General features: G+C 52.8%; 9 protein-coding genes across 9 annotated transcripts; 6 read left to right on the top strand and 3 right to left on the bottom strand.

Annotated features, from left to right (window-relative positions):
• Positions 1-986: 986 nt before the first annotated feature.
• On the top strand, positions 987-3,330 carry CGGC5_v015822 (putative transcriptional regulatory protein; the record flags this gene model as incomplete). Its single annotated transcript, XM_066153322.1, has 8 exons — positions 987-1,064; positions 1,163-1,266; positions 1,344-1,660; positions 1,718-1,912; positions 1,969-2,237; positions 2,292-2,992; positions 3,040-3,216; positions 3,258-3,330. The coding sequence occupies 8 exons, from the start codon at positions 987-989 to the stop codon at positions 3,328-3,330; spliced, it is 1,914 nt and encodes a 637-aa protein (XP_066007114.1).
• A 2,478-nt stretch (positions 3,331-5,808) lies between these two features.
• CGGC5_v015821 (putative oxidoreductase) lies at positions 5,809-6,789 on the top strand (the record flags this gene model as incomplete). Its single annotated transcript, XM_032033366.1, has 1 exon — positions 5,809-6,789. The coding sequence occupies one exon, from the start codon at positions 5,809-5,811 to the stop codon at positions 6,787-6,789; it is 981 nt and encodes a 326-aa protein (XP_031887338.1).
• Positions 6,790-6,893: 104 nt separating this feature from the next.
• On the bottom strand, positions 6,894-8,159 carry CGGC5_v015820 (uncharacterized protein; the record flags this gene model as incomplete). Its single annotated transcript, XM_032033364.1, has 2 exons — positions 6,894-8,093; positions 8,154-8,159. 2 exons carry the CDS (start codon positions 8,157-8,159, stop codon positions 6,894-6,896), a joined length of 1,206 nt encoding a protein of 401 aa, XP_031887404.1.
• Positions 8,160-9,138: 979 nt separating this feature from the next.
• sorT (Major facilitator-type transporter sorT) lies at positions 9,139-10,727 on the bottom strand (the record flags this gene model as incomplete). Its single annotated transcript, XM_032033363.1, has 4 exons — positions 9,139-9,952; positions 10,010-10,413; positions 10,467-10,488; positions 10,543-10,727. The coding sequence occupies 4 exons, from the start codon at positions 10,725-10,727 to the stop codon at positions 9,139-9,141; spliced, it is 1,425 nt and encodes a 474-aa protein (XP_031887182.1).
• A 1,210-nt stretch (positions 10,728-11,937) lies between these two features.
• CGGC5_v015818 (uncharacterized protein) lies at positions 11,938-12,485 on the top strand (the record flags this gene model as incomplete). The annotated part of the gene is made up of 3 exons (XM_066153321.1): positions 11,938-11,943; positions 12,204-12,379; positions 12,425-12,485. 3 exons carry the CDS (start codon positions 11,938-11,940, stop codon positions 12,483-12,485), a joined length of 243 nt encoding a protein of 80 aa, XP_066007244.1.
• A 48-nt stretch (positions 12,486-12,533) lies between these two features.
• CGGC5_v015817 (uncharacterized protein) lies at positions 12,534-13,145 on the top strand (the record flags this gene model as incomplete). Its single annotated transcript, XM_032033362.1, has 1 exon — positions 12,534-13,145. One exon carries the CDS (start codon positions 12,534-12,536, stop codon positions 13,143-13,145), a length of 612 nt encoding a protein of 203 aa, XP_031887187.1.
• An 87-nt stretch (positions 13,146-13,232) lies between these two features.
• CGGC5_v015816 (uncharacterized protein) lies at positions 13,233-14,306 on the top strand (the record flags this gene model as incomplete). The annotated part of the gene is made up of 2 exons (XM_032033361.1): positions 13,233-13,807; positions 13,859-14,306. The coding sequence occupies 2 exons, from the start codon at positions 13,233-13,235 to the stop codon at positions 14,304-14,306; spliced, it is 1,023 nt and encodes a 340-aa protein (XP_031887188.1).
• A 312-nt stretch (positions 14,307-14,618) lies between these two features.
• Positions 14,619-15,415, top strand: CGGC5_v015815 (Alpha-latrocrustotoxin-Lt1a; the record flags this gene model as incomplete). Its single annotated transcript, XM_066153320.1, has 2 exons — positions 14,619-14,645; positions 14,696-15,415. 2 exons carry the CDS (start codon positions 14,619-14,621, stop codon positions 15,413-15,415), a joined length of 747 nt encoding a protein of 248 aa, XP_066007196.1.
• A 712-nt stretch (positions 15,416-16,127) lies between these two features.
• Positions 16,128-23,219, bottom strand: PKS2 (Reducing polyketide synthase PKS2; the record flags this gene model as incomplete). The annotated part of the gene is made up of 5 exons (XM_032033359.1): positions 16,128-16,964; positions 17,017-21,923; positions 21,983-22,188; positions 22,256-22,466; positions 22,523-23,219. 5 exons carry the CDS (start codon positions 23,217-23,219, stop codon positions 16,128-16,130), a joined length of 6,858 nt encoding a protein of 2,285 aa, XP_031887190.1.
• Positions 23,220-25,140: the final 1,921 nt, after the last annotated feature.

The raw sequence follows: 25,140 nt of genomic DNA, 5'->3' as shown, positions 1-25,140 counted from the left end.
TGCGGAGAATTCAGAATTCATTTGTAAGTGACAGCTTCGGTCTTACATGGTACATCGCTTTATTCCAAGACGTGTTGGAACATGCAAGGCATCATTTGTGACTGCTCTCATCATAGTTCAGACGATTCGCGATCGCATCGTCACATGCTTTTCTCAACTCTTTTCTAAAATTACAGAAGTCGGACGGTAGCCGCTGGGAAGTAGTAGCTTTTCTGTTGTTCACGTTAGTAGAACATACCGTTTGAAAATTCAAGGACAGAAAAATAGCAGAATTTTAGCACTGGTGCTGATAAGATAAATCTGGGGTTTCACTTTCGCTTTTCAAAGACAGAGAGTGCCATTGCAGGAATTCACCAAATTTGAAGCGATATCACGGAATATTGCCACGGAATGTTGCCCCACTTCACGCAGCGTGCTCCCTGAACAACCAGGAGCAAAATCTTCATTTGCCAAGCTCCCAAGACCATGACTCGCGTCCGACAACCGAATATTTCATCCAAGTCTTCGACAAGATTCTTGCCGATGAGTCAACTGCAATTCTGGATCCGAGTGAATCATCATTGACATCAAGCAATTCCTTAGGGCGTGCAGAGTAGACTTTGAAGCCGGCGGGATAAACCAATAATTACTAAAAGATAACGACCAATACGAAGGTTCACGGCCGAGCGCGGGCCAGCAAACGGTCTCACATTCACATCAAAGCCGAAACCCAATTCCATTTGTGGTCACAAAGCCCGTCTTAGCGTCGGACATTGGAGATAAAAGTAGTCCGAGACCGGGGGGGCGCCGAACGCGAGAAACCGCGGTTCGGCCTAACTGGTACGCCCGGCACCTCCGGACAAACGCCGTACTGTCTCATATCCCGCGCCGCCGCTCTCTGCTCCTGCCGTGCGTGACCGGCCCTTCTTTGTTCTCCATAGCAGTTGGTCTTGAGCGCTTGGCTGTGTGATTCGGTACTCTGTCTTCCGCTCCCCGGCCGAAATACGATGCAGTCCACGTCGGAAGCCCAACGGTCGGCGTCAAAGGCCTTGTCGCTTTCTTGTACAGCATGCAGGACCCGAAAGGTTTGTTGCTGGAACTGTTGTGGATTTATGTCTCTGCGCTGATTATGGTGTGTCGCGGTCTTCCGTGGCGTAAGATGCTGACTATGTCACCGTCGTAGGTCAAGTGCGACCACAGAAGACCGGTATGCTCGGGATGCGAGAAATATGGCGGCGAGTGTGTTTGGCCGGAGAGGAAGAAGAGTATCCGGCGAGGCGAAAAGAAGTATGCATATCCGCTGACCTGGTTATTGGAGTTTTGTGAGAATTCTGAGGTTCAAGGTCACTGACGTCATCATGTAGGCTCTACGAGAATATCGTCACTAGGCTTGCGCAGATGGAGCGTCTGGTCGAGGAGTTACAAGAACCGAAAGAGCCTAAGGAACCTAAGGAACCTAGTGCGCCCAAGAAGAAAGCAACTGTTGCTAAGAAAGGTCCACAAGTTTTGACACCTGAAGAGTCCTCATCCAACACAAACCCGCCTCAGCCGGCCCTCACCGCATCGACAATTTCAACTCAAGTCTCGCCAGCTTCGTATCCACCATCACCGGCTTCGAGCTCACCAAGAACTGCGAAGCCCTATTATGCAGGAGCATCCGAGGGTACTGTTGGGACTGCTGGTATGTTTCCCGTCTTGACATCGCAAGAGCGCTGAGGCTCACTGCCGCGTTATTTAGGATCATGCTCGTTGTTCTCAGCCGAGGGCATTGCCAAGATCGACACCTTGGTTGGCGATACTCGTTATTCAGATGCAGTGCGTAATCTTCTGCAACAAGTAAGGAGCTTCGCTCCGAAAAGAAGCCTCGACTTTTCTTCTTCCCCTAGGGATTACCCATTCCCCCCAAATGACATTGTCATATTCTGCGTCAACGGTAATGTTTCTTCCACTTGCGCAACGTGGCCCACATAACTGACCAATGTCTCCTAGAGTACATGCGGACACTTAACAACGGCATAAGACTCCTACAGGAGTCTAAAGTTCGCGCAGCGGTGAATGCTTACATGTACGGCCAACCCTGTGATGAGCCAGGATGGGAACTGGCCCTGAACGTCATCATCATGCATGAACTGCGGAGGCGCGACTGGAATAGCGACAATCCCGAGCACAAGCATTATCTCAACAACGCTCTCGCTCTAATTCCGAATGCCATTCTACAGACGCCAAATCCCATGACTATTGGGTCCCTTCTCTCGCTAGTAATATCTACGTCTCATCATTTCTTACCTTGCAGTCATACTGACTTAACACAGGTTTACTATTTTATATTCTCGGCTGAAAATCACATTGCAGTCTCAATACTTGCCCTTGCAACTCAGTTTATCCTCCTTGCTGGGTATCATAATCCAGACCACCCAAACAAAGTGCTGGGTCATCCTGCCGATGTCCTGCATCGCCGCCGCCTATTCTGGCAAGCCTATGTCCTCGATCATGACCTTATGCTTCGTATCGGCAAACCACCTCTTATCAGCGATGACTTCCTCCTGGAGCTTCCTGAGGAGTTTCCAGCGGACGGATACGGAGTGTACTACTATCCCGGCGATGTTACGCTCAGTTACTTCCATCAGCAGGTTCGCCTGTCGCAGATCCAAGGGCATATATATTCCAAACTCTACTCTCAGAGTGGCGAAATAATGTCGGCTGCCACCTTGGAGTCTACAATCGCACATCTAGATGCGGAGTTGCAGGATTGGTGGCAGACTATTCCTGAATTGATCCGCCCTGAGCCGCAAATGGACTTGCTGGATGCTGATTACACCAAGGTTATGAGTCTCACTGTATTGAATTTCATGTATTTTCAACTGGTTGTCGCTATTCACTCTGCGGCTTTCCGGTTGCCGCTTCTCGACGAAGATGACGATGGTCTGCGACCTAGTGTTGCCTTGTGCGTCAACGCCGCGAGGGCCGCAATCGCCTTGCTGAAGCATCAGCAATTGCAGCATCCATTCACTATGTGAGTAAATCACCGTCTTCTTTTAGGTCCTGTGCTTATTTGGGTAGTTATCTATTGTATCAGGTTGCCTGGAGCGTCGACATTCTATTCGTAAACATCATCGAAAACAAGACCTCGACAACAGCTTTGCAAGACCTAGAGCTCATCAAAATGGTCATCAACTTCTTTGAGAGCTATGACCCGAATTACCAGACGGTGGCTTCGTACCATATCATCAAGGTTTTGTACGAAGTCGCCTCGTCTGTGGTTTTGGGGTGCCCGCCAGGACCCTGCAGCCAGATGCCGGCAACAACGACGATCCCCTGCCCGCAAATACTCGCTACGGATGCCACAAGTAGTCTCGGAATCCCTTCGACGTCCTCGCCTCGCGTACCTCCCGGCCTCGAATTTGGCGGCGATTGGGGGAATATCTCACTTGGCGGGCATGACTGGTTTTCTGCGGGGTTTTTGCAGATGGCTGATTGGGGTCTTCCAATCAGTTCGCAGTCTATGCCAGGACTCTATGAAGATACCAGTCCTTTGAACGGGAACCCAGGCTAAGGGTATGGAATTGCACATGCTTTGGTCTTGTTTGATTCTAGCTTGTCTTGTGTCTTGAGATTTGGATAATTAGGCGTTCGTCTATGGTACATGCTCTGGGGAGTTGAATCGATTGAGGTTTCTCATTTGAGGAAAGGGAATCATGTATGAATAAAAGGATGCATGGTTGAAAGGCTACTATCGCCCCTCTCAAAATTCAATCAATAAGCTGATATGAAATAATGTTCACCTACCTACTTCCACGGGATCCGCGGTGATTGCGGTTATCCCCAGTCCGTTACATTTGTTCAAACTCTGTTTTGTACTAGGCCCATGGCCAAGAAATTAACCACTACCGCTGCTCTCGTCTCATCAGGACATGACCAATACACGACTAGGGTGGCATCCTTTCTGGATACTTTTGATGTCGTGCTCTGGGACCGAGACCGAGATGCAGCTTTCTCAAGTATTAGATGCTCACAGCTTCGCCTTCCAATGAGGCACCCACGAAACACCTCACATTTTCTTCGCTCCTACGTACGTCTTTCACCCAGTCGCAATATTCCTCAAAAATTGAAGTTCAAGAACGCCGAACAAGTGATATACACCAGTGATGAGGGTAGCGGGACCTGAGACAACTGTTAATGTCTGCAAATATTCGAGTCGAAGGGCCTCCGGGCCATCCGGTGCTGAATTCGTGGCGACCGCGTACACCCGTGGAACACCGCAAGTGCCTCCGACGAAAGAAGACTTCGAACAAGACACACCGAATACGAATGATACAATTCAAGCTCGTGTCAAGGATGTTAAGCTTCTGGCGAGCGGGGGCACCGAGACGAAGTATCGCATTGATCTTGAGCTGCCCGAAGGATCAACGTACGAAATGGGCGACATTCTGAAGATAATCCCACCAAATATTCAACAGGTTGGTGAAGATTTTCAGCAACGCATGGTGAACGTACGCAATAGCATGGCTATTTCTGGGGGCACCGTCCTATTTTCAGAGGCCGATATGTGTCAACCTACGACGCTCGAGGTAATCATCTTCCTACAAATGATTTTTCGCCCATAAAAAAGCTGACAATCAGCAGCAACTGGAGAGTTTGATCCAATGTTGCACCAACGATCATGACAGAGCGACATTCCAGGCAGCCATGAAGAGCTTCTGCGGAGCGCCGAACCACCTCAGGCCGTCTGTTTTACAGCTCCTCAAAGCATATCCCAGTATCATCATCGAAATACACCAACTAAGTGCCATATTGCCTGAACTTCTACCTCGATCGTATTTTATTTCATCATCGCCCCTCACGTCATCGACATGCTCGCTAATTTTCTCCTTGGCCATCCGCAAGACCCGTGGTCTGAGTGACGAGGACGGCGACACCTCGATTGGAATGGCATCACATTATCTTTCTCAGCTCAGAGCAGGCGACTCTGTAACATGTAGCGTGAAAGCACTCAATACGCGCTTTCGACCACCCACAGAATTGAGCACGCCGCTCATCATGATTTGTGATGGAATCGGTATCGCCCCCTTCGTTGGATTTGTAATGCATCGAGCTGAGCTGCTACGCCGACGTCCGGCTCTGTGGGACATCATTGCACCAGCTTTGCTATTCGTTGGCTGTCACAGCTTGGATGATTCGGTTTACGTATCAGAACTTGGTAGCAGTGGGGTCGTCGATGTGCGGTACTCATTGTCTCGTGGAGCTGGAAACGAATTCAAAGGCGATGTGCAGGATAGGGTCTGGGCCGACGGCCAGGACGTCATGAAGCTATGGAACATCAGAGCGAAGGTTTATATTTGTGGAAGTCAGTCTGCTTGCATTGAAACAGAAGATGTTCTGAGAAAGTTGGTCATGGGAGGTATGGCGCGAAGTGAGACAAAGACGGATGGAAAGTTCCAGGCATGTTCTGATGACTTCAAGGCGAGGTGTGTCTTTGAGATCATATGATGACATGAAGGGAAGACGCGGTGATATCTGCATTGAATTTCAAATATCTTCTCCTTTATTTATTTCGTCGTGTCAAGACAACTTGACTCCCTCAAAATGGCGTTGGTGCACTATTTCTACGATGTACCCCGACTAGCGCCTTCGACGTCATCAGTATTCAGCTACTGACGCTTCCTCCCTTGCATTATCCTTTGAATCTTCATATTGATTTCATACACTTCTTCCCATCAGCCGCGCAGAACCGTGCAATAGTCTAGCTCTGACAGTCGTCGATAAGAGGTAGGTTACTGTTTATCTTCCGAGAAGGACTTCGGGTACTCACTAACGAAGGATCAATTCAACATGGGCAACGCGATTTCGATGTTCTTCCCTCCGTCTCCCACGTTCGTGGAGACCGATGTACCAAATCAAGCAGGTCGAGTTTTCATTGTCACAGGAGGCTATTCTGGGGTTGGATTTGAGCTGAGCCGCATGATATGGCAACGTGGCGGTACTGTCTACATTGCAGGCCGAGATGAAGCCAAGGCGCGCGACGCCATCTCTGCCATTGAGAAAGATACGACGACAGATTCAATCGTGGGCGGCTTGCGATTCTTGAAAGTGGCTCTCGATGATTTTGTTAGTATCAAGGCTGCAGCCGAGAAGTTCTTGGCTGAAGAGGAACGCCTCGATGGGCTTTTCAATAACGCTGGGGTCTCTAACCCTCCCGCCGGCTGGGTATCAGCGCAAGGTCATGAAATACAGCTCGCAACCAACTGCCTCGGGCCCTACTTTCTCACGAAGCTTCTAAGTCCGGTCCTCATCTCAACAGCCAGTGCCGCTGAAACAAATGGATCGGTCCGTGTCTTATTCACCACTTCAATCGCCACGCAACTCGGCGCACCAGATGGCGGGATAGATGTGAACAAACTTCTCGCGCCGACAAATGACCAGCAGGTCAACTACGCCCTCTCAAAGACAGGCAACTGGTTTCTAGCAGACCATTTTGCCAAAGAGCTGGGGACTCGCGGCATTATCAGTTTGGTCCTGAATCCGGGAAACCTGAGGACCCCACTTCTTTGTCACTTCCACTGGGGTGTCGGGGCTTTGGTCTCGCCCCTGCTGTATCATCCTCGATTCGGAGCTTACACAAACCTCTGGGCTGGCTTTTCGCCAGACATTACGCTCGAGGATGGAGGGCGGTGGGTTGAGCCATGGGGTCGATTTCACCCAAACCCTCGCGCAGACATCATCAATGCGGTGAAAACCAAGGAGGAAGGGGGGACAGGGCAGGAAGCCGCACTGATCGAATTTTGCGAGAGGGCCATATCTGACTATTTTTGAGACGTATAACTTGCGCAAATCTTGGACATCTGGGTTGTCACTTGTGTGTGTTTATTGACAGGACGACCATGATATGGTGTTGGAATTTGTTTCTTGACGTTATTTTATACTGGGATCGATGGTCTTAACGGAATGTCAACTTCCATATCTTCCGAGAGAACAATGCTTCTGGGCCATGCCAGCCATTCGTCCCATTCTGACCCAAGGTATTTCGAAATGACGTTTAGGAGGTAGGCGCCTGAATCGCCAATCTGCCATAGGTCTCTAGCCAAGTGTAGAAGAGCAGCATAGTGTGCCAAAATAGCTATCGCTACAGGCTTTCGTTGTACCAGCATCTCAGAGAACGCCTCTGGAACCAATAAAGACCACGAGAACACGATTTGGTACAGGTGTTTACCTCGGGTAAACATCCGAACTTGCAAATCATCCACGGCAATCTGAACGAACTCGATAGCTCTGTGACATGCTTCCAAACAGTCGGGAGATATATCCTCGTAGGAATCCAAGAGCCTCAGGATATCGTCGCAATCGTGTCCTCGACTTCGCAAGCGGCCAAGCCCCATGCCCCAGGCAACTAAGGGGCAGAGCTCTGAGTCTTTGAGTAGCGGCCAGCCCCGGTTGACGATGACTTTGACCCCCCTGTGGACCCGAACAAAGTTGACGTAGCAGTCCAAGAACGGACCTAAGGATGCACTCCGAAATGCGAGAGCGTCCATGCAAAGGTGGCGGCCAAGGATGGAGGAGAAGAGTATCATTGGGACGCATGTGGTTTCGTCAACGCGAACCTTTTCGGAGTTGAACAGCAATATAGCTCGGTTCTGTAGCTGTACAGCGAGATTGAGGTATTCGGAACTTTTCTCCGATACTGTCATTGAAAGATGGCGTGCAGATAATGAGAGCGCTTCGTGAAGAAGATATGGCACCTCAGCACCAGTCTTCACAGTTAAGCGAGTGCCCAGCTCAATAAGATGCTCATCAAGTTCTGGGATGGCCATGCGGAGAGAGAAGTGAATCAACAGTTTCATGTGAACCATGTTGATGGCCACATCTGACTCTAGCTGGCCGAAAATGTTGTCTCCGTTGGTGAGGTGGGTCAAGTCCGGGGCTGAAATGACCGCAGGGCTGCGTCCTGATGGTGACCCGGAACTCGTATCGGCATTCGGCGTTGTCGCCCCGGATGAGCCAGCAAGATTTTCATCCCTTCTCATCGGCGTGCTCAATAAGTCTGGATCGGCAGATAATGGGAAAACACATCTTCGGCCTACAGTAACGCAGTTGGCGCACCTGGGCCAGGTCTCGTCGCACTAGAGCCGTTCCGTCAGCATGGAGTTGGGCCGGGTATCAAGCACGCTACTTGAGCGTACCTTCATGTGACGTCGTTTACACTCGGCACATCCATTGCGAGATTTTTTGTGGGAGCGTCGATACGTGGTTCGATCATTCATGGCCGGTGTTAGAGGTTCTTGGCGTTGCGGGGAGGATTGAAGTCGCGGCGGGCGTGGTCCTGAAAATGCACAAGCCGATGTGAGGGTCGCTTCGTGGCCAGGACGCGCTTGTTGGATGTTGGGGGTCACGAGAAAGGAAATATTCTGGTAGATAGCCTATTTGTAAAGACCTTGGTATCATAAAATAGCCGCCATAGCCACAGCTGAGCCATCATGCTCAACGTCTTATGCCCCCGCGCTAGATGCTGTGCACAAATTTCAATGCGTGCCAGGTGCAGATCGTGACCAAAGCTGACGGCTTCACACCGAAACCCACTTTCCTATTTTGTAAATACGTGTATTCGGTGAGTGCCGAGCCAATCATACTCGCTTCAGAAATCGCCCACATCTCGAATACGTGTATTCATTAAACCCGGGTTGCTTCCGGGCCACATTTTGAAGGTGACAGCAACAAGTGTCGTCGTTTGCATGGTGTCAGCCGAATTTCCAGTGCGTTCATTGAACCAACTCTTCGAACTCTACGCCGCAAGATAAAATGTCTCGCAGAACTTGTAAAAGATGAAAGATGCCGTGTTCGAATCTGTAGTAAGGAACCCTGATTCGCAAATGTCAAAAGGCTGATGAGAAACCCACTTCAAGAATTTCAAGCGTGATACAGTCTTGGTCTTGGTTACGATCCTGACCCTTGATGTTTCCTGAAATGTTCATAGTCTTGAGAACCTCAAGATTTCGTGATTCAGTGGTTTCGAGCAATGACGACTGTTAAGTAAGGAAGTGAGAAAGTGGTAAAATGCGTGTATGATAAATCATTAAGAAACTTTCACTTTTCATGTCATGAATTCTATCGGCACGCCTGAGGGCATGAAGCTTCACCTAGCGCAGTCATACCACAATCAACCCTTATTTACTTGGCTGCCAACGGACTCCTCCTCCGCAGCCATCCTCCATACTTGATCATCAACGGAGGAACCACGCAGATCACAGTAGCTAAGCCAGCAAATATGGTCGTGGCAATGTTGAAGTCGAGAGAGTCAAACATGATCCGACCAAACAGCGGGAATGTAGCGCAACATAATGACCGTGTAAGTGCTAGAGCCGCGAACCCGCTAGCTGCGTAAGTCTCGTAGCAGTCGGTGAGGTAACCGGCTAAGACGTGGTCGAATTCATTGACAGCGTAGCCAATTGGAACAAGAGCCAGTGTTGGGAAGATCCAGTGGACGGACACAACCTGTGGTGGGATCGTCCACGCAAACAGCCAGAGACCTCCAGCCAGTAAAGGTGCTCCAATGACAAAGCCGATGCATTTTGATTCCGGTGTGATCGGAAGACAGGCTGCAGTCTTCTTGGCGAGTAGGCGGGAGTCATAAACCCTCGTGAAAACGCTCAAGACCATGCCGATTCCAAGTGCTAGAAAGGGAATGTTCTTCCAGCCATGTTGGAAGTCGAGATGAAGGTAGACCATCGGCAGAACCTCCGTGAAGAGGTAAATAAGTCCGAAGGTAATTGCGCTCAGGATCGCAACCATGAACACGATGGGTTCAGTAAAGAAAAGCCTTACGGGGCGAACAAGGTCGAGCTTTTCGCGCATGTTTGGGCGGACACCAGTTTCGGAAGCTTCGATCTTGGCCAAGGCAACTGATGGTCGCGACTCTTTGATCAAGCACAAGAGCACCGCTGCAACTCCAGTTACAATGGCCGACGTGAAGAAGATCCATTTCCTAGAAAGGTGTCAGTCCTTCTTCGCCTCATGTACTCATGGGTCGCATATGACTCACCAGTGGAGGGATTCAATTATCAAGCCGCCGAACACTGGCCCTAACAAAATACCGATGTTGGCAACCAATGCCCATGTGAACACCCACCACACTCTCGCTTGTGTATCCCACATATCTTCAATGCTACCCACAGCAATCACCGTCGGGACAGAAGACAGGAGGCCCGCCACAAGGCGTCCGACGATGATGACAGGGATAGTGGGCATGGCTCCCACCACGACGCATGAAATGCTATAGAGGATCGTGCTGATGACGTAAAGCTTCTTACGGCCAAAAGATTCCGACCATGGGGGAGTGACAACTCCTCCAATTGCTTGACCGACGAGATAGGTTGAGACCAGTGAAGCAGTTGCGGCAACTGAGCTGAGACCTGATTCCCGGTGGAGATGTTCAGAGATCGGCGCCTGATGAGGAGTGAGTATTCATCGTATGCCAAACTGTGTCAGGCCAGACTTACTCCTGCAGTGCTAACCATGGTACTAAAAGCCACCGAGTCAGTACGCTTGTGATAATACAGAGACGTTTGTACATACGTGAAGAATTCCAGAAAGATGATAAGACAAGTATCATACATCTTTCGTGTCTTACCCCATTGTCGCGGGTGCCCATGCTTCTGTGGAGTCGGAAGAAGTTCGCGCTGTGAGCCCGCGTAAAGAGAGGACATCTCGTAGACTTGCACAGATGCCTGAGACTCGGTTTTCGGAATCGGTGATGACATGATGGTCGTGGTCTCATCCAGACATGGTCTTGAAGACTCCGAGTGAGAAATAGGGAGAGCAGAGCCTGCCCTGCATTTCCCACACGCGACTTTAAGAATCCAACGCTTTTTGTTGTGCCCCGGAGATTGAGCTTGTCAAGGTTGTGCCTCTGGCGAAGTGAGTGTTTGCTTCTGCAGTTGGAACAACCTTGAGTGTTTCTATCTTTGTTCCAACAGTTCTCATTGTCGACCCATGGAACAAACCGCGGCCCTGCTCATAGTGGACCCCAAAGTAGGGAGTGATCAACCGGGAATCTCAGGGATTGCAGAGCAGCCAACAAGGTCATCTTCGTAAAGTCTAGGAGTCTCTTGCTCCCTTTAAAGGTGCATTAGCAGCAACGCAAGCGAGTCTAGGTGTTCTCGGCAACGAGAGCATTGAACGTTCTCGGCCTGCCAGCACGCAAGCTCCCCGCAAGCTCCCCAAACCAGGCCGTGCATTCTCCTGAGTGCAAAATAGTATGCACAACTGGCGGCATCGCGTGCTGAACTATTAGTGGTCCATTCACGAGATGAGAAGCTCGCGAGAGAATGGTCGTTTCACGCGCATAACCCGAGCTGGACTCAAGCCAGGGGCCTAACTCTGTTGGCACTGGCTTCTTGGCAATTCCCAGCTGTGTGGGCTCTAGAACACGAACCTAGAGCTAGCTCGCTTGGACGTGGCTTTGCAACTAAGCTGAGCTGTCGGAAGCGGCTATTTTCACCATGGCCGCTAACCGGCTTTCGCGTTGATCTTAGATTGTTGTGAGTCGGCAAATCGATTGGGGAAAGGGCAATTGAACAGCTTTCTGCCACCAACGCCGCAATGTCTTGCAAACTCAGACAAATCCCATCTCTTAGGTAATTCGTTCCCAAAAGAGTTTCCCCGTGTTCAGTTCGAGCGTTTCCCCGCGATCACTCTTTCTTTGGAGTTCATCAGTGGCGCTCTTTGAGCACGAATGAGAAAGGCTTCCGGAAGCACGCTATGAGATCCACGTGGGTATCAACACCAGGCGTCAGAACCTTAAGATTAGATCATCCATCGCCCCGGGTTCTCTCTGACAGCTCTCACTCGAAGTCAAGCCAACTTTGAGTGGTTCGCTGCATGTTCGCCACAAAATTCGAACAGAATCTTGCGCCATCCCATTCTCATAGACCAAATCACAGATCAATACGAGATTTGGCAAATCATGACATGTTCGTAAGTCCGTCATAGCCCTCAAGACATAACGCGCCATTTGCGCCTCACTACCCAAGAATTGTGGGGGTGGACTGGACTTTGTCAAACGCAAAGCGACCAACTGAAGAGTCAGCTAGATCAGAAGCAGGCTGAGCATGCCGATATGTACGTTGGAGCAAGGGGTTCAAAAGGGGCCGAACCGGGATTGTCAAAATTACCGCTCATGGGGCAGTGTTCAATCCGCGTGCATGTTTGCCTGCCGTGCCGCTGACTTGATGCAGATGACAGCCAATGGGGTAACCGTTTCGATGCAACCCGGTATCGCGAAGCGAATCAGATTGGTCAGAGACTACGTGGTGAGATGCGTGGGCTCCGTCATTGCCTCCAAATTCTTAGTCCAGATTGGTTCATTGACGCCGATACGGAGACGCATGCGCATTTGGGGCTGTGATTATCGGTAGGCTGAGTTGGCAGACACATGACCGCTGCTGACTCTTGGCAGCCAGCTTCTCCTCATTTCCATCTCGATGGGCACTGATTTCTTGTCCTCTTACTCATTGTGATCTCGCATGCCGTGAGTGTTGACCGTCGCGCGACGGAGTGCTTTCAACATGGATCCGTCCGGGATCATCGGCATCATTGGCGTGGCAGGCCAAATTCTCGCGACATGTACCAAGCTCGGCTTGAACTGGCGAGACGCCACAGACGATGCCAAGAAGTTCAAGAGCGAGGTAGACGCCTTGCACAAGACTCTTTGGGAAACGTACAACCACCTCATCCAGAATTCAGATTTCATATCCGCCTTTGACGGCAAACATTCTGCGGTCTTGTCAAATTTGGTCGCACCATCAAACTCAGACGACTCGGCTCTGCTCTTCACTTGCAAAGAAGAGCTAGAAGATGTGCTCAAAAGCCTTCAGAAGCGACTTGGCGGGAGTCGCTTCGGATGGGAGCGACTAAAGGCGACATTTTCTAACGAAAAGACACAGTCGGCAATCGAAAATGTGCAGCGGCGATGTCAAGATATCAACAGCAAAATCTTGATTGACAACACTACACTTGCTGTCAATACCGATCTTGAGGTCCGATCTACACGCAAAGAACTTACCGAAAGGCATCTTGATGAAAAGAAGAAGAAGACTCTCGACTGGATCACACCGATAGACTTTGCAGCACAGCAGATTGATGACCTCGAGAGAAGACAAGAGGGAACTGGACAGTGACTTATTGACTCTCCAGAATTTCAGACTTGGATCGAAGAAGATCGAAAGACACTTTTTTGCCCTGGTATGCCAGGCGCCGGGAAGACCATGCTCTCTTCAATCGTCATTGAGCACCTCCAAGATCGGTTTGATCAGGATTCAACAATTGGAATCGCCTACATATTTTGCAATTTCCGACGACACGAAGAGCAAAAGCCTCGAGAACTACTCTCCAGTATCCTGAAGCAGCTTTATTGGTACATGCCGGCAGGACCCAATGAAATCGAGAAAGCATACGAGAAACATCAGTACGGCTCATCTCCGATGTCAACGGATGAAATCATGGAGTGGCTTCGTTCTGTGACGTCCTATCTCACCAAGATTTATGTACTCGTCGACGCATTAGATGAATGTCGCGGAGATGGTGGGTATCGAGATACATTTCTTACGATGATACTGGGGCTCCACGAGACTGCCAACGTCAATATCTTCGCGACATCAAGGTACATACCAGAGATTGAGACCTACTTTGACGACGCTCAATCAATCGAAATTCGGGCCAGTGATGGAGACGTGATGAAATTCCTGAATGGTCACATGTACAAGCTTCCAGAAGCTGTGACGAAGAACAAGGAACTACAAGGCGAAATCAAGCACAAGATCGTTCAGGCTGTGCAAGGAATGTGAGCAACGTTTCGCTGATGTACCTGGCTCGACTAATTTTATCTCGCCAGGTTTCTACCAGCACAACTCCACTTGGATTCATTGCAAGGCAAACGCTCGGTAAAAGCCATCAAAGACGCCCTCAGAAAGCTTGCGACTGGGTCTTCAGCTTATGATAGTGCCTATGAAGAGGCCATGGAGCGCATCGAAGGACAGCTCGACGAACAGAAGACACTCGCCAAAGACGCGTTATCCTGGATCGTGTGCGCCAGGCGACCACTCGAGACATTGGAATTACAACACGCTCTTGCTGTCGAGAGGGGCACAACTGAACTAGATGAAGACAATATTACCGAGCTGGAAGATATTGTGTCAGTCTGTGCTGGACTAGTCACTATCGATGAAGAGAGTGGGGTTATTCGTCTCGTTCACTACACCACTCAGGAGTACTTCGAGAGGACCGCGGAACAGTGGTTGCCTAGTGCGCAACATCTAATCGTCGAATCATTCATGACATAATTATCCTTCAACACTTTCAGTCAGGGCATTAGCCATGACGACCTCGACTTGAGGAGACGGCTGGAGGCGTATCCGCTCTTTGAGTACGCAACGCTTGAATGGGGACACCATGCTAAAAGTATATCACCTCCATCCGAGGATTTGATATCATTCTTGATGGGTAGCCAAGCCAATATTGAGGCTGCCTTTGAGGTCGTTCGGGCCAGGTATCGACTTCCAATGTATGAATTACATCATAGTCCCCAACGTCGCCCCTCTGGTCTCTCCGGTCTTCATCTCGCAGCATACTTTGGTCTCAAAGAGGCTTTTATCATGGTCCTCGAACGGTCTAGAAAAGTGGTTAGTGAAATCCATATGGAGTATGAAACAACAGTACGCTAACCAGTCAGGTTGACATAAATGCTCGTGATGACGACGAATTTACACCTCTCTTCTATGCCGTTATGGGCGGCAAGGCCGACTTCATTTCATGGTTGCTAAGTGTTGATGAGGTAGAAGCGGATTTGAAGTCCTCGAAATTTAAATCATATACCCCAGTACATATTGCTGCTATGATGGGTAATGTGGTTGGCATTCTACCGTTCATCGAATCTGACAAAGCCGACCTCGACATCGAGGATTCTTGGGGACAGACTCCTCTAGAAAAGGCCGCGAGAGGAGGCTACGTTGAGATCGTAAAAGCTCTCGTAGAGTCAGACAGAGTTTGCGTCAACTCACCAGCACGAACGCCCCTGACACATGCTGCTGGAAAGGGCCGAGTCGAAGTGGTCAAATTCCTTCTGGGAACGGGGAAAGTCAACGCAAACGAAGCAAATAAGTTCGGTGAGACGCCCCTAAATAACGCCCTGTACTCGGGAACGGCAGATACGGCGCGTTGTTTACTTGATTCAGGCCAGGTTGACGCCAGTTTGTCCGTGGAAGGCTTCTTGGGGAAAACGCCGCTGGAGCGGGCTCTCCAGAATTTCGGTCTACATGATTCTATCACTGAACTTATCCTGGACAGAATGGAAGCCATTGGGATCAGCACAGAAGCTAGGACACACGCTTGGGAAGTCTGCCAACAGCTTCCTTATGCTGGTGTATACAACTTCTATGAAATACATACATAGCATAGTCTCGCCAACGTCAGCATATGCCAATGCATAGTCTCAATCGCATCACCCAGTTTCCTTACGACGTGTAATAAATGCCATGTTTACTAAGGAAAGTCTGCAAATTCTAATCTCACACCTAAAACCCACATTTCAAATCCAGAAAATCAGAGAACATCTGAAGAATATGACATCAAAACTCCCAATCCCAATGATTCCAGTCTCTCTCCCATCTCTTCTCTCTTCCCATTTCCCAATTCCCAATTCCTCATCCCATAACCGCAAATTTCCAGGCGGTTATACCCCTCCCCAAAGACCATAGAGACACACACCCATGACAACATGAAATAGAAGGCAAAACAAGGAAAGGAGATACAGAAAAATAATGAAAAGGAGACCCAGCATTGTGGTCTGGTCGCCCTTGTGTCCCGTTGTACCAACCACCTTATCCTCTCCATTCCGTAGATACGCCTTCTCCCATCTGTTCCCACACCATGTTTGTTTCCCGTATGATATAATAGGTAATTATATTTCCCTCTCGTCGTCATCGTCCTGTTCTCCTCCATCGAACAATCTAAGTAAGAAATAAGGAAATAGCTTTCATCATCTTCATGCAGTACTGTGACCGTCTCGTTTGTGTGTTGTAGATAAAATGAACAAGTCAAAGAAAAAGGAAATGCTGCGCTCTCACACTCTCAAAATACACAAACTATCTCAATCAACCATCAATCTAGCTGCTCCAGTCAAAGCCGACGCAGAGCTTGCTCTTCTTGCAGACAGCCTTGGTCAGCGTCTGGATGCTACCACTGGACAGCAACTCCAAGACCTGCATGTTCGCCTCGAACTCGCGAGTAATGAAGTTACGGATCTCGATGGCAACGAGCGAGTCGAGAGGGTAATGCGCCAAGCTGCGGGTGATGTCGAGCTCTTCCGTCTCCATCATGAGCACAGCGGCGATCTTCTCGACCAGGCCGCGGCAGACGACATCCATGGCCTCGGTCTCGCTGCGAGACGCCTTGAGCGCGGCGTTGAGTGAGACAGCGCCGGAGCCGGCCTCGAGGGCCGCAAGCTCCTCAGCGGCGAGGCGCATGCCCTTGAACTTGGCATCGGGCGTCCAGAAGGGCTGGACAGCGGGCGTGATGCGCATACCAGTAATGATGTGGTGGTTGGCGACGGAAGTCTTGCCAGAGATGGAGGCACCGAGGAGGGCGAGGACCTCGGCCTCGCAGATGGTGTCGGAGCCCAGGTTCTTCATAATCTCAGCGGCGCGCTCGGCGTCACCGTCGGCGACGTAGCCGGCGTCGGAGACGGCGGTGAGGTCGAGGGAGACGGCGGGGAGACCGTTGGCGAGGCGGTGCTGGACGAAGGCGTTGAGGAAGCAGTTAGCGGCGGCGTAGGCTGCTTGACCTCTGTTACCGACGGCACCGGCGGCGGAGGAGATGGCGACGAAGAAGTCCAAGGGGATAGAGCGGTCTTGCAGGGCGTGGTGGAAGTTCCAGGCACCCTGAACCTTGGACTCTGTTACTTGGGTGTAGTCGCTGTAGGTCATCTTCTCGAAGAGAACGTCCTGAGAAGTTGTTAGCGGTTGTGTGTATGCAGGGAGTAGGCAAAGGACTTACGCGAAGAACCATGGCACCGTGGATGACACCGCGGACAGGAGGCAGACCCTTGAGACCAGAGTTGAAGAGCTCCTCAACACTGGCGCGGTCGGCAACGTTGCAAGAGCGGACGGTGATGTGAGCACCCTCAGCAGCAGCCTCGTCAATGAGCTCCTTGACCTTGCCGGTGGCAGAGCCGGAACGGGACAGGAGGACAAGGTTGCGAGCACCGTGGGCGACCATCCATCTGGACATGGAGCGACCGAGACCACCAGTACCACCGATGAGGAGGTAGGTAGCATCAGCCTTCAGAAGGTCCGTCATTCCCTTGGAGGGGGTGGCCATGACGACGTCAGAGGCGCTGGGGACGACGACCAACTTGCCAGGACCCTGGGAGGTTTGCAGCGTCTTGAAGGCAGTCTCCATGGTGGAGACAGGGAAGACGGTAGCAGGGTCGATGGGGCGAAGCTCATCGTCAGCAAGGAGCTTGGCAACATCCTTGACAAGTCTCTCCATGATCTTGGGCCTCTCGGCGGCAAGGCCGAAGATGTCAACGCTCAAGAAAGAGGCGTTGCTGTCGGTCTGGCCCATGTCGAGGCGGGTGGCGCGAGAGCCATCCTTCCTCCTAACATCAACGAGGTAACCGAAGCGGCTGAGACAAGCCCAGGATTCCCTGAGGGCATCAGCACCCGGGAGGGTGTTGAGGACAACATCGACACCCTCATCGTTGGTCGCACGACGGACAGCAGCTCTCCAGGTGGTGTTGCGGCTGTAGAAGATGTGGTCCTCAGGGACATTGTAGTGCTGCATGAGGAGCTTCTTCTTGGCGGCGGAGCTGACGGTCACGAACACCTCAGCGCCAATCATCTTGGACAGGCAAACGGAAGCCTGGCCAATGCCACCACCGGCAGAGTGGACGAGCACACGCTGGCCCTCGCGGAGACGAGCCTGCTCAACCAAACTGTAGTAGGCAGTGCAGTAGGCCAAGGGCAGGGTGGCAGCGTCGACGAAGGACATCTTGGGAGGGATGGGCATAACGCTGGCGGCCGTGGTGCGAGTGCGGGTGGCATAGGCACCGTGGGTGATGGTGAGGGCAGCGATGCGGTCACCGACCTTGTGGGACTTGACGGCGGAACCAACACGGGTGATGATACCCGCAGCCTCAACACCGAGAGCGTGCTTGTCGGCGTCGGGGATCTGGCCCTTAGCGAGAATGACATCGCGAACGTTCATGCCGACAGCCTTGACCTCGAACTCAACCTCCTCATCGCCGAGAGACTGGTTGACGAGGTTATCATCGACGAAGTGGACAGTCTCGATAGCACCGGGAGTGGAGAACTCCATTCTCAGGTTGCGGTCGTCCTTGCCGAAGGGCTGGAGCTCGACGATGCTGGGGTTGGTCTCGCGGTGGACAAACTCATTCATCTCCTCATCGTGGATGATGCGGGGAGTGAAGAACTTGCCGGAGCGCTCCAAAAACTCAAACTCGCTGGTGGAGGAAGCGTTGGTGTTGAAGGCCAGCTTGAAAATCTCGTAGATGACGGCAGAGGCATCATCCTCGTCCAGCTCGTTGTTGGCATCCAAGTCGAGGGTGGCGAAGGGAAGGACAGACTCGGAGCGGACGGTTCTGCTGAGACCAACGATCATGTTGGACTCGGGAGAGGTGGCCTTATCGTAGGCACCGCGGACAACCCAGAGGCAGCCCTGAACACCGGCAATCATGTTGCGGATATCAGCGAACTGCTCCTTGGTGGGGTTCGCAAGGAAGGGCTGCTCGATCTCGGTGAGAACGACGCAAAGCTTGCCCTCGGTGTTGACCTCGTGCAGAGCACCCATCTCGGGGAGTCTGGAAGTGGAGCTTGCCAGAGCGATGGCGAGACCGTTGGCCAACATCTGCTGGGAGTTGGACTCACCGTGGATGATGGCAACGTCAACATCGGGGAGAGGAGCATCGACCTTGACTCCGTTGGAGGCGTTCTTCTTGCCCTTGCCGGACAGGGACTTAAGGTCGCCAATGTTCTCCCACTCGAGCTTGTAGCAGAGCTCGCGGGCAGGGTTGTTGCCGAGATCGGTCTGGCCATCAATGATGGGAGACACGGTGAGCTCGTCAATCTCGATGACAATGTCCTTCCTCTCGTTGGTGGCGAAGATGGAGACCTTGGTGGGACGGGCCTCGGTCGCGGAGAAGTCGGCCTTGGCGTAGGCCTTGAGAGAGCTGCCAGCCTCCTTGGTGAGGGCAGTGATGTCGCGGGAGATGCAAAGTCTCGCGATGGAGGAGGGGAGGTAGACGGTGTTGAGCTCAGTGCGACCAGCACCGAGGATGGGCCAGTACATCTCAATGAGAGACTCCAAGAAGGTGGGGTGGAGAACAGTGCTGGTCATGTAGTGGTTGGGCATGTCCGCAATGATGTCCGCAGATGAGATGCTTCCGTGGGAGAACTTGTTGGAAGCCTTGCAGGCCTTGACACCCTGGAAAGAGGGTCCGTAGCCGACACCGAGATCAGTGAGGCGCTGATACATCTCAGTCTCGTTGACATCGACAGCGTCGGGGCCCTCGCTGGCCTTGATGGTAGCCTCAGCACCGCGGAGAGCAGCAAGCTTCTGCTCCTCACCGTCGACCTCGTTGGTCTCGGTGCCATGGAGGGCAATAAGACCGACGCAGTGCTCAGTCCAGCCGCTGCCGTGGGTCCAAGAGCAGATGCGGAACTCCTTCCAGGTCTCAGAGGCACTGAGATTGGTCTCCTGGTGGGGGCGGAGGTTAATGGTCATCTCGACGTCAGTATCGTTGAGTGCCAGAGGCTTGATGACGGAAATGTCCCTCAGCTCAAACTTCTCGAAGGAGAGCTCCTTGCGCTGGGCCCACTGGGCGGAGGCCTCAAGGGCCATGGCGACGAAGCCAGCCATGGGGAAGACAGTCAAGCCCTGGATCTGGTGGTGACGCAGCCAAGGGAGGTCGTCCAGGTGGACAATGTTTCTCCAGGTGGGCTCCAGATCGCTAGAGTAGATGGCCTCAAGACCGATCAAATCGTTGCGAGGCGACTTGCGGTACTTGTGCATCTGCGTCATGCGGGACTCCTGCCAGTACTTGTTGGAGTAGTTCCAGGCGTAGCGGGGCAGATCGGTCAACAGCGACGGCTTCTTGCCGGGCTTAGGGAAGTTGATGGCGTCCATGTTGAGGATGGCACCCTTGAGAATGACACTGCTGGCCACCTCCATAGCAGACTCGACGGCATCCTTCTTACGGATGAGAGGAGCAGCATAGGGAATCTTCGTGGCGCTGTCACCGACGTGCTTAAGAATCTGCTTGATGGGGCCCTGGAGAGCAGAGTGGGGGCCCAGCTCGATGAGCATGTTGACACCGTGCTTGTGGTCACCAACGGGCTCGAGCATGGTCTCAAGAGCCTCAGAGAAGCGGACGGCGCAGGTCAAGTTGTTGACCCAGTAGTGAGCCTGGCACTCGAAGCCGTCGATCTGGTGGCCGTAGAGCGAGGAGTGGAAGCGGACCTCGGTGGTGCGGGGGTGAGGAAGCTCAGAGATGGACTCGCGGTACTCCTTAGCAACGAGGTTCATGTGGTGAGAGTGGTAGGCAGTCTCGACCTGCAGGCGTCTGTTGAACATCTGCTTCTCCTCGAGGTTCTTCTCGAGCTCGCCAAGAGCGGCGACGTCACCAGAGATGGTCAAGCTGGAAGGACTGTTGTAGCAGGCAATTCTGACCTGCTGCTCCTTCAGAGCGTCAATCATGGGCTGTACCTCCTCCTTGGTACCGCCAACGGCCATCATAGCACCCTTGAGATCAGGGTGTCTCTTCTTGAGAATGGGAATGAGTCTACCACGGTGGTAGGCAATGGCCATGGCGGCATCGAAGCCAATGATACCGGCAGCGTAGGCAGCGCCGATTTCACCACTGGAGTGACCAGCAACAGCCACAGGGCGGATACCCCAGGTACGGAGCAGATCCGTCAACGCGAGCTGGACAGCACTGCAAGCCGGCTGGCTGATGTGAGCGTCAGAAACCTTGGAGGTCTCCTGGTCCTTGTTGAGCTCGGCCTTGAGGGACCACTCGGCGCCCAACTTCTTCAGGCACTCGTCGGCTCTGTCAATGGCAGCAGCGTAGACGGGGAACTGGCCGTAGAGCTCACGACCCATGCCCCACCATTGAGCACCCTGACCGGTGAAGATGAAGCCGATTCTCAACGGCTCACCCTCCTTGCCGGGAATGACCTTGCCGCTGTTGAGGGTCTCAATGAGGTCGAAAGAGTCGTCGGCGGCGATGGCGGCCCTCCACGGAAGCATGGAGCGACGCGAGCCAAGAGTGTAAGCAATGTTCTCCATCAGATCGTGCTGGAAGATCTCGGGTCTCTGCTCGAGGTAGACGACGAGGTTCTTCATGACTTCCTGAACGGAGTTCTTGTCGTTGGCGGACAAGACGTACAGCTTCTTGGTGCCCTTGACCTTCTTGGCCTCAACAGGAGGCAGCATCTTGTCTCTGGGATTGGCAACGAAAGGTGCCTTCTCAAGAACAACGTGGGCGTTGGTGCCACCGAATCCGAAGTTGTTAACGCTGATGTACTTCTTGTTCTTGGGCCACGGCCTCTGGGTGGCGGGAACCTTCATGTTCCACTCCTTCCAAGGGATCTTCTCGTTGGGCTTCTTGAAGTCATGGTTGGGCAGGAGGAAGCCTCTCTCGAGCATCATCGCAGCCTTGATGACTCCGGCGATACCGGAGGCGGCCTCCAAATGACCAATGTTGGACTTCACGGAGCCGATGAAAAGAGGGTCCTTGGCGGATCTGTTGTTGCCAAAAACGTTGTGGAGGGCGGTGGCCTCGATCGGGTCACCGACCTTGGTTCCCGTACCGTGAGCCTCGACGTAACCAGTGTCATGAGGGTCCAGGCCTGCATTCCTGTAGACCTGCTTCATGAGTTTCTCTGCACGAGCTTTTGTCAGCGTTTGGTTTCACGGTCCTGGAGACAGTTTTGATGCATACCCTGTGCTGCGCCACTGGGCATCGTAATGCCTGGCGTCTTTCCATCCTGGTTGATGCCGGTACCGCGGATGACAGCGCGGATGGAGTCATTATCCCTGATGGCCTGGTCAAGAGGCTTGAGGATGATGATACCACAGCCTTCGCCACGACCGAAACCGGTACCACGCTGGTCAAAAGCAATGGAGCGGCCTGAGTCTGCGAGCAATCTGCAGAGCGCTTTGTTAACATCACGGAACACGCTGAAGCTTCCACGCGAATACCGGTTTCACTCACCTGCACGAAGAGAAGGAAATCCAAAACTCAGGGAGCATGTTCAGATGGCAGCCACCAACAATGGCGGAGGTGGACTCGCCGGCGCGCAGACTCTGGCACGCCAAATGAAGGGCGACCAAACTCGCAGAGCAAGCAGTGTCTGCTGTGAAACTAGGTCCCCTGAGATCGAAGAAATGTGAAAGCCTGTTGGACTGCATCGCATGAGCACATCCTGAAGGGGCATATTAGCGTGCGTTAATGTCTGGGGTGCAGGGGTCATCCTCATACCTGTGGCCTGGTGCATGGGTATCGTGTCGCTATCCCGGAACAGGTGGCTCTCGTACTCTGCGAAAGAACCACCGACGAAAACACCAACGTCCTTTCCAACGATTGTGTGCTTGGGAACACCGGCGTTCTCGAGCGCCTCGAATGTGCACTCGAGCAGCAGACGCTGCTGAGGGTCCATCGAGATGGCCTCCTTTTCTGTAAGCCCGAAGAACGGGGCATCGAAGGACTCCAGGTCGACGTCCAAGAAGTTACCACCTTCGGCGTGGTAAGCTCCAGTCTTGCCCGGGTTGGGGTGGTAGAAAGCCTCGTGGTTGAAGCGCTTCTTGGGCACAGGCGTGAAGCCGGTTCTGGCACGGGAGCACAGCTCCCAGAATTCGGCAGGGCTGGAGACGCTGCCGGGCATGCGGCAGGCCATACCGACGATGGCGATGGGCATCTGCTTCAGGCCGGCATCGCTGCCACCAACGGGGTTGGTGTAAGACGCGCCATTGGAGTGGCCGTTGCTGCTGGAGTGACCGTTGGAGTGGCCGTTTGTCGACTGGCCGTTGATGCCAAGGCCAGTGCCGTCTAGGGGCCCAACAGAGAGGCTCGTGAAGCCATCGGAAGTGGTGTCAGAGTGGTCGATCGGGGTCATCATTACAGGACTTGCCGAAGGCGATGTCCCGGAGGAGGAGTAGGACAAGACGCCGGGCGCCATGGTGACTGACGGGGGAGAGGGGAGGATCGCGGAGACCGCAGTTTAAAGTCGTTCTCTATACCGCAGGCATTCGTCGAATCAACGAGAGATGGTGCAGCGAAAGCTTGGCGCTCTAGGCGTTCCTTGAAGACAAAAAAAATATTTGGGAGGAAGAGAAGTGAAGAAGTGAGTGAGGTGAGAGGAGGGAGAAAGAGGAGGAGAGGCTCTCAGATGTGTATATTCTTGTCACTGAACTGAGAGTGGGCAGGGCCAGGTTGATATTGAGTACGTACCAAGCCTCCTCTATTGGGGATGAGATGAGTGAGTGTGACGAATGTTCTGTGGTGGTCCCGGTTGGGATTCTTTGCAGGCTTTTTAGCTGATGAACGGCATGGGGAAGAATCATGGTGCTCGCTCCGTCGCGGGTGAGTTGACATGGAAGGGACTGGTTGGTGATCAGATCGCCAAGTCGGCCGGAGTTCTTCGCACAGACTAGCCTGTGTGATTTAGATTTGCCTGACGGTTAGGTAGATCATAGGGAGATCCCGAACGTGCATATTGGCCGCCGCATAGTAGTGTGTACTGCGTACGGCGTACGGGTGGCAGAGAGGTACTCGTGTTGCATGGAATGTATGCAGCGTCTGGTGTAGTTGGAGCATCCACGGAGAGATGCCAGGGCACATCCGATGCCGGGCAGTCCATGTAGGCCCGGAGCAGCGGAGCAGCGGCACACCTTGCTGGCCACGACGTCGCCTCCCCCCCTCATCCTCTAGGAGCAGGGAGCAGGGAGGTGGTCGCTGCGCCGGGCGGGCGAGAAGCTGGTTCCATGTCTTGTCTCTGTTCCTGGGTGTACAGTCATTTCGGCCAAAAGCAACTTCGATGAACTGATTATGCGTCTTAACGGGATTTGTTGGCCACTGCGGGCTGAGGATCCCACATCAGCTCATCTCGCCCGAGGAACCTTTTCCGGGGACGGTTTTACCGGCGGAGGGAGGTCACCGGAGCTGGGAGGCTGTCTCTGGCTGGTTTCTGGGCACACAGCGAGAGCAAGCAAGCAGGCTGATCCAGGTACATCTGCAGGGCCAATCGGTAACCTCGATTCGGGGGGTACAGGGCGAGGACTGTCGAGTACAGGCGAAGAGGCGACGAGAGGCGACTGGACGAGAAAGAGCGCAGGGCTGCAAGAACGGTTTGTCTTTGATGGAACGGCTGTCGGATTGTGCCTTAGTTTGTTTGCAATTGAGCAGCAGTACTGCAAGACAGGTCGACTGGCGTGCATCTGCGCGCATTCAGACGCAGGCTGCAGAAAGACGGACGTTTGACTCGGACCAAGACATGGAGCGCAATGAACCCTCGAACCTCCCGGACGGGGGCCCGGTGGCGTGGTTCGGAGGTGAGGTGGTGGAGGGCGAAGGCCCAGCTTACGATGCGTGTGCTGGTTGGTTGGTTTGGTGTTGGTGTTCGTATTGGTGTTGGTGTTTGTGCTGAGTGCTGGGTGCTGGTCCCCCGGAGCTTGGAGATGAGGTAAGCGGGTCCAGACGCCGGAGTGGGGCCATCCATCCAGAGGAACCAAGGACGACCCACTGAAAAAGAAGCACTGAGGCCCTGAACGCTGGGCATTTGGGGGCCAGCACACTCTTGGTACGGGCGAGCCATGGCCGGAGTGGAGCATCTCAGCAGCAGTGTTGCCCCGGCACGATTGCGTTGCTGCCGTTACCCTGCTGCTGAGGTGCACTCTGGACAGCAAATAGTGCGTGCAGCACCTGAACACTGCGCCGGTGTCAGCAACTGGACTGGGCAGCAGCAAGCGCAGCGCAGAGCAGAACAGAGCCTTGGACTCGGTTTTGCGGGCCGGCGGGCAGGCACCTTCACTTGGTCACCAAACAACGGCCAACCCTGCGTCAGACCTGTGCCTGACCTCTGCCCTTACTAACGTCCATTG

This window comes from Colletotrichum fructicola (genome assembly GCF_000319635.2).
Source record: "Colletotrichum fructicola Nara gc5 chromosome Unknown KSG_Nara_v1_contig10, whole genome shotgun sequence".
NCBI classification, from domain to species: domain Eukaryota; kingdom Fungi; phylum Ascomycota; class Sordariomycetes; order Glomerellales; family Glomerellaceae; genus Colletotrichum; species Colletotrichum fructicola.
This window is presented reverse-complemented; position numbering and strand designations above follow the sequence as displayed.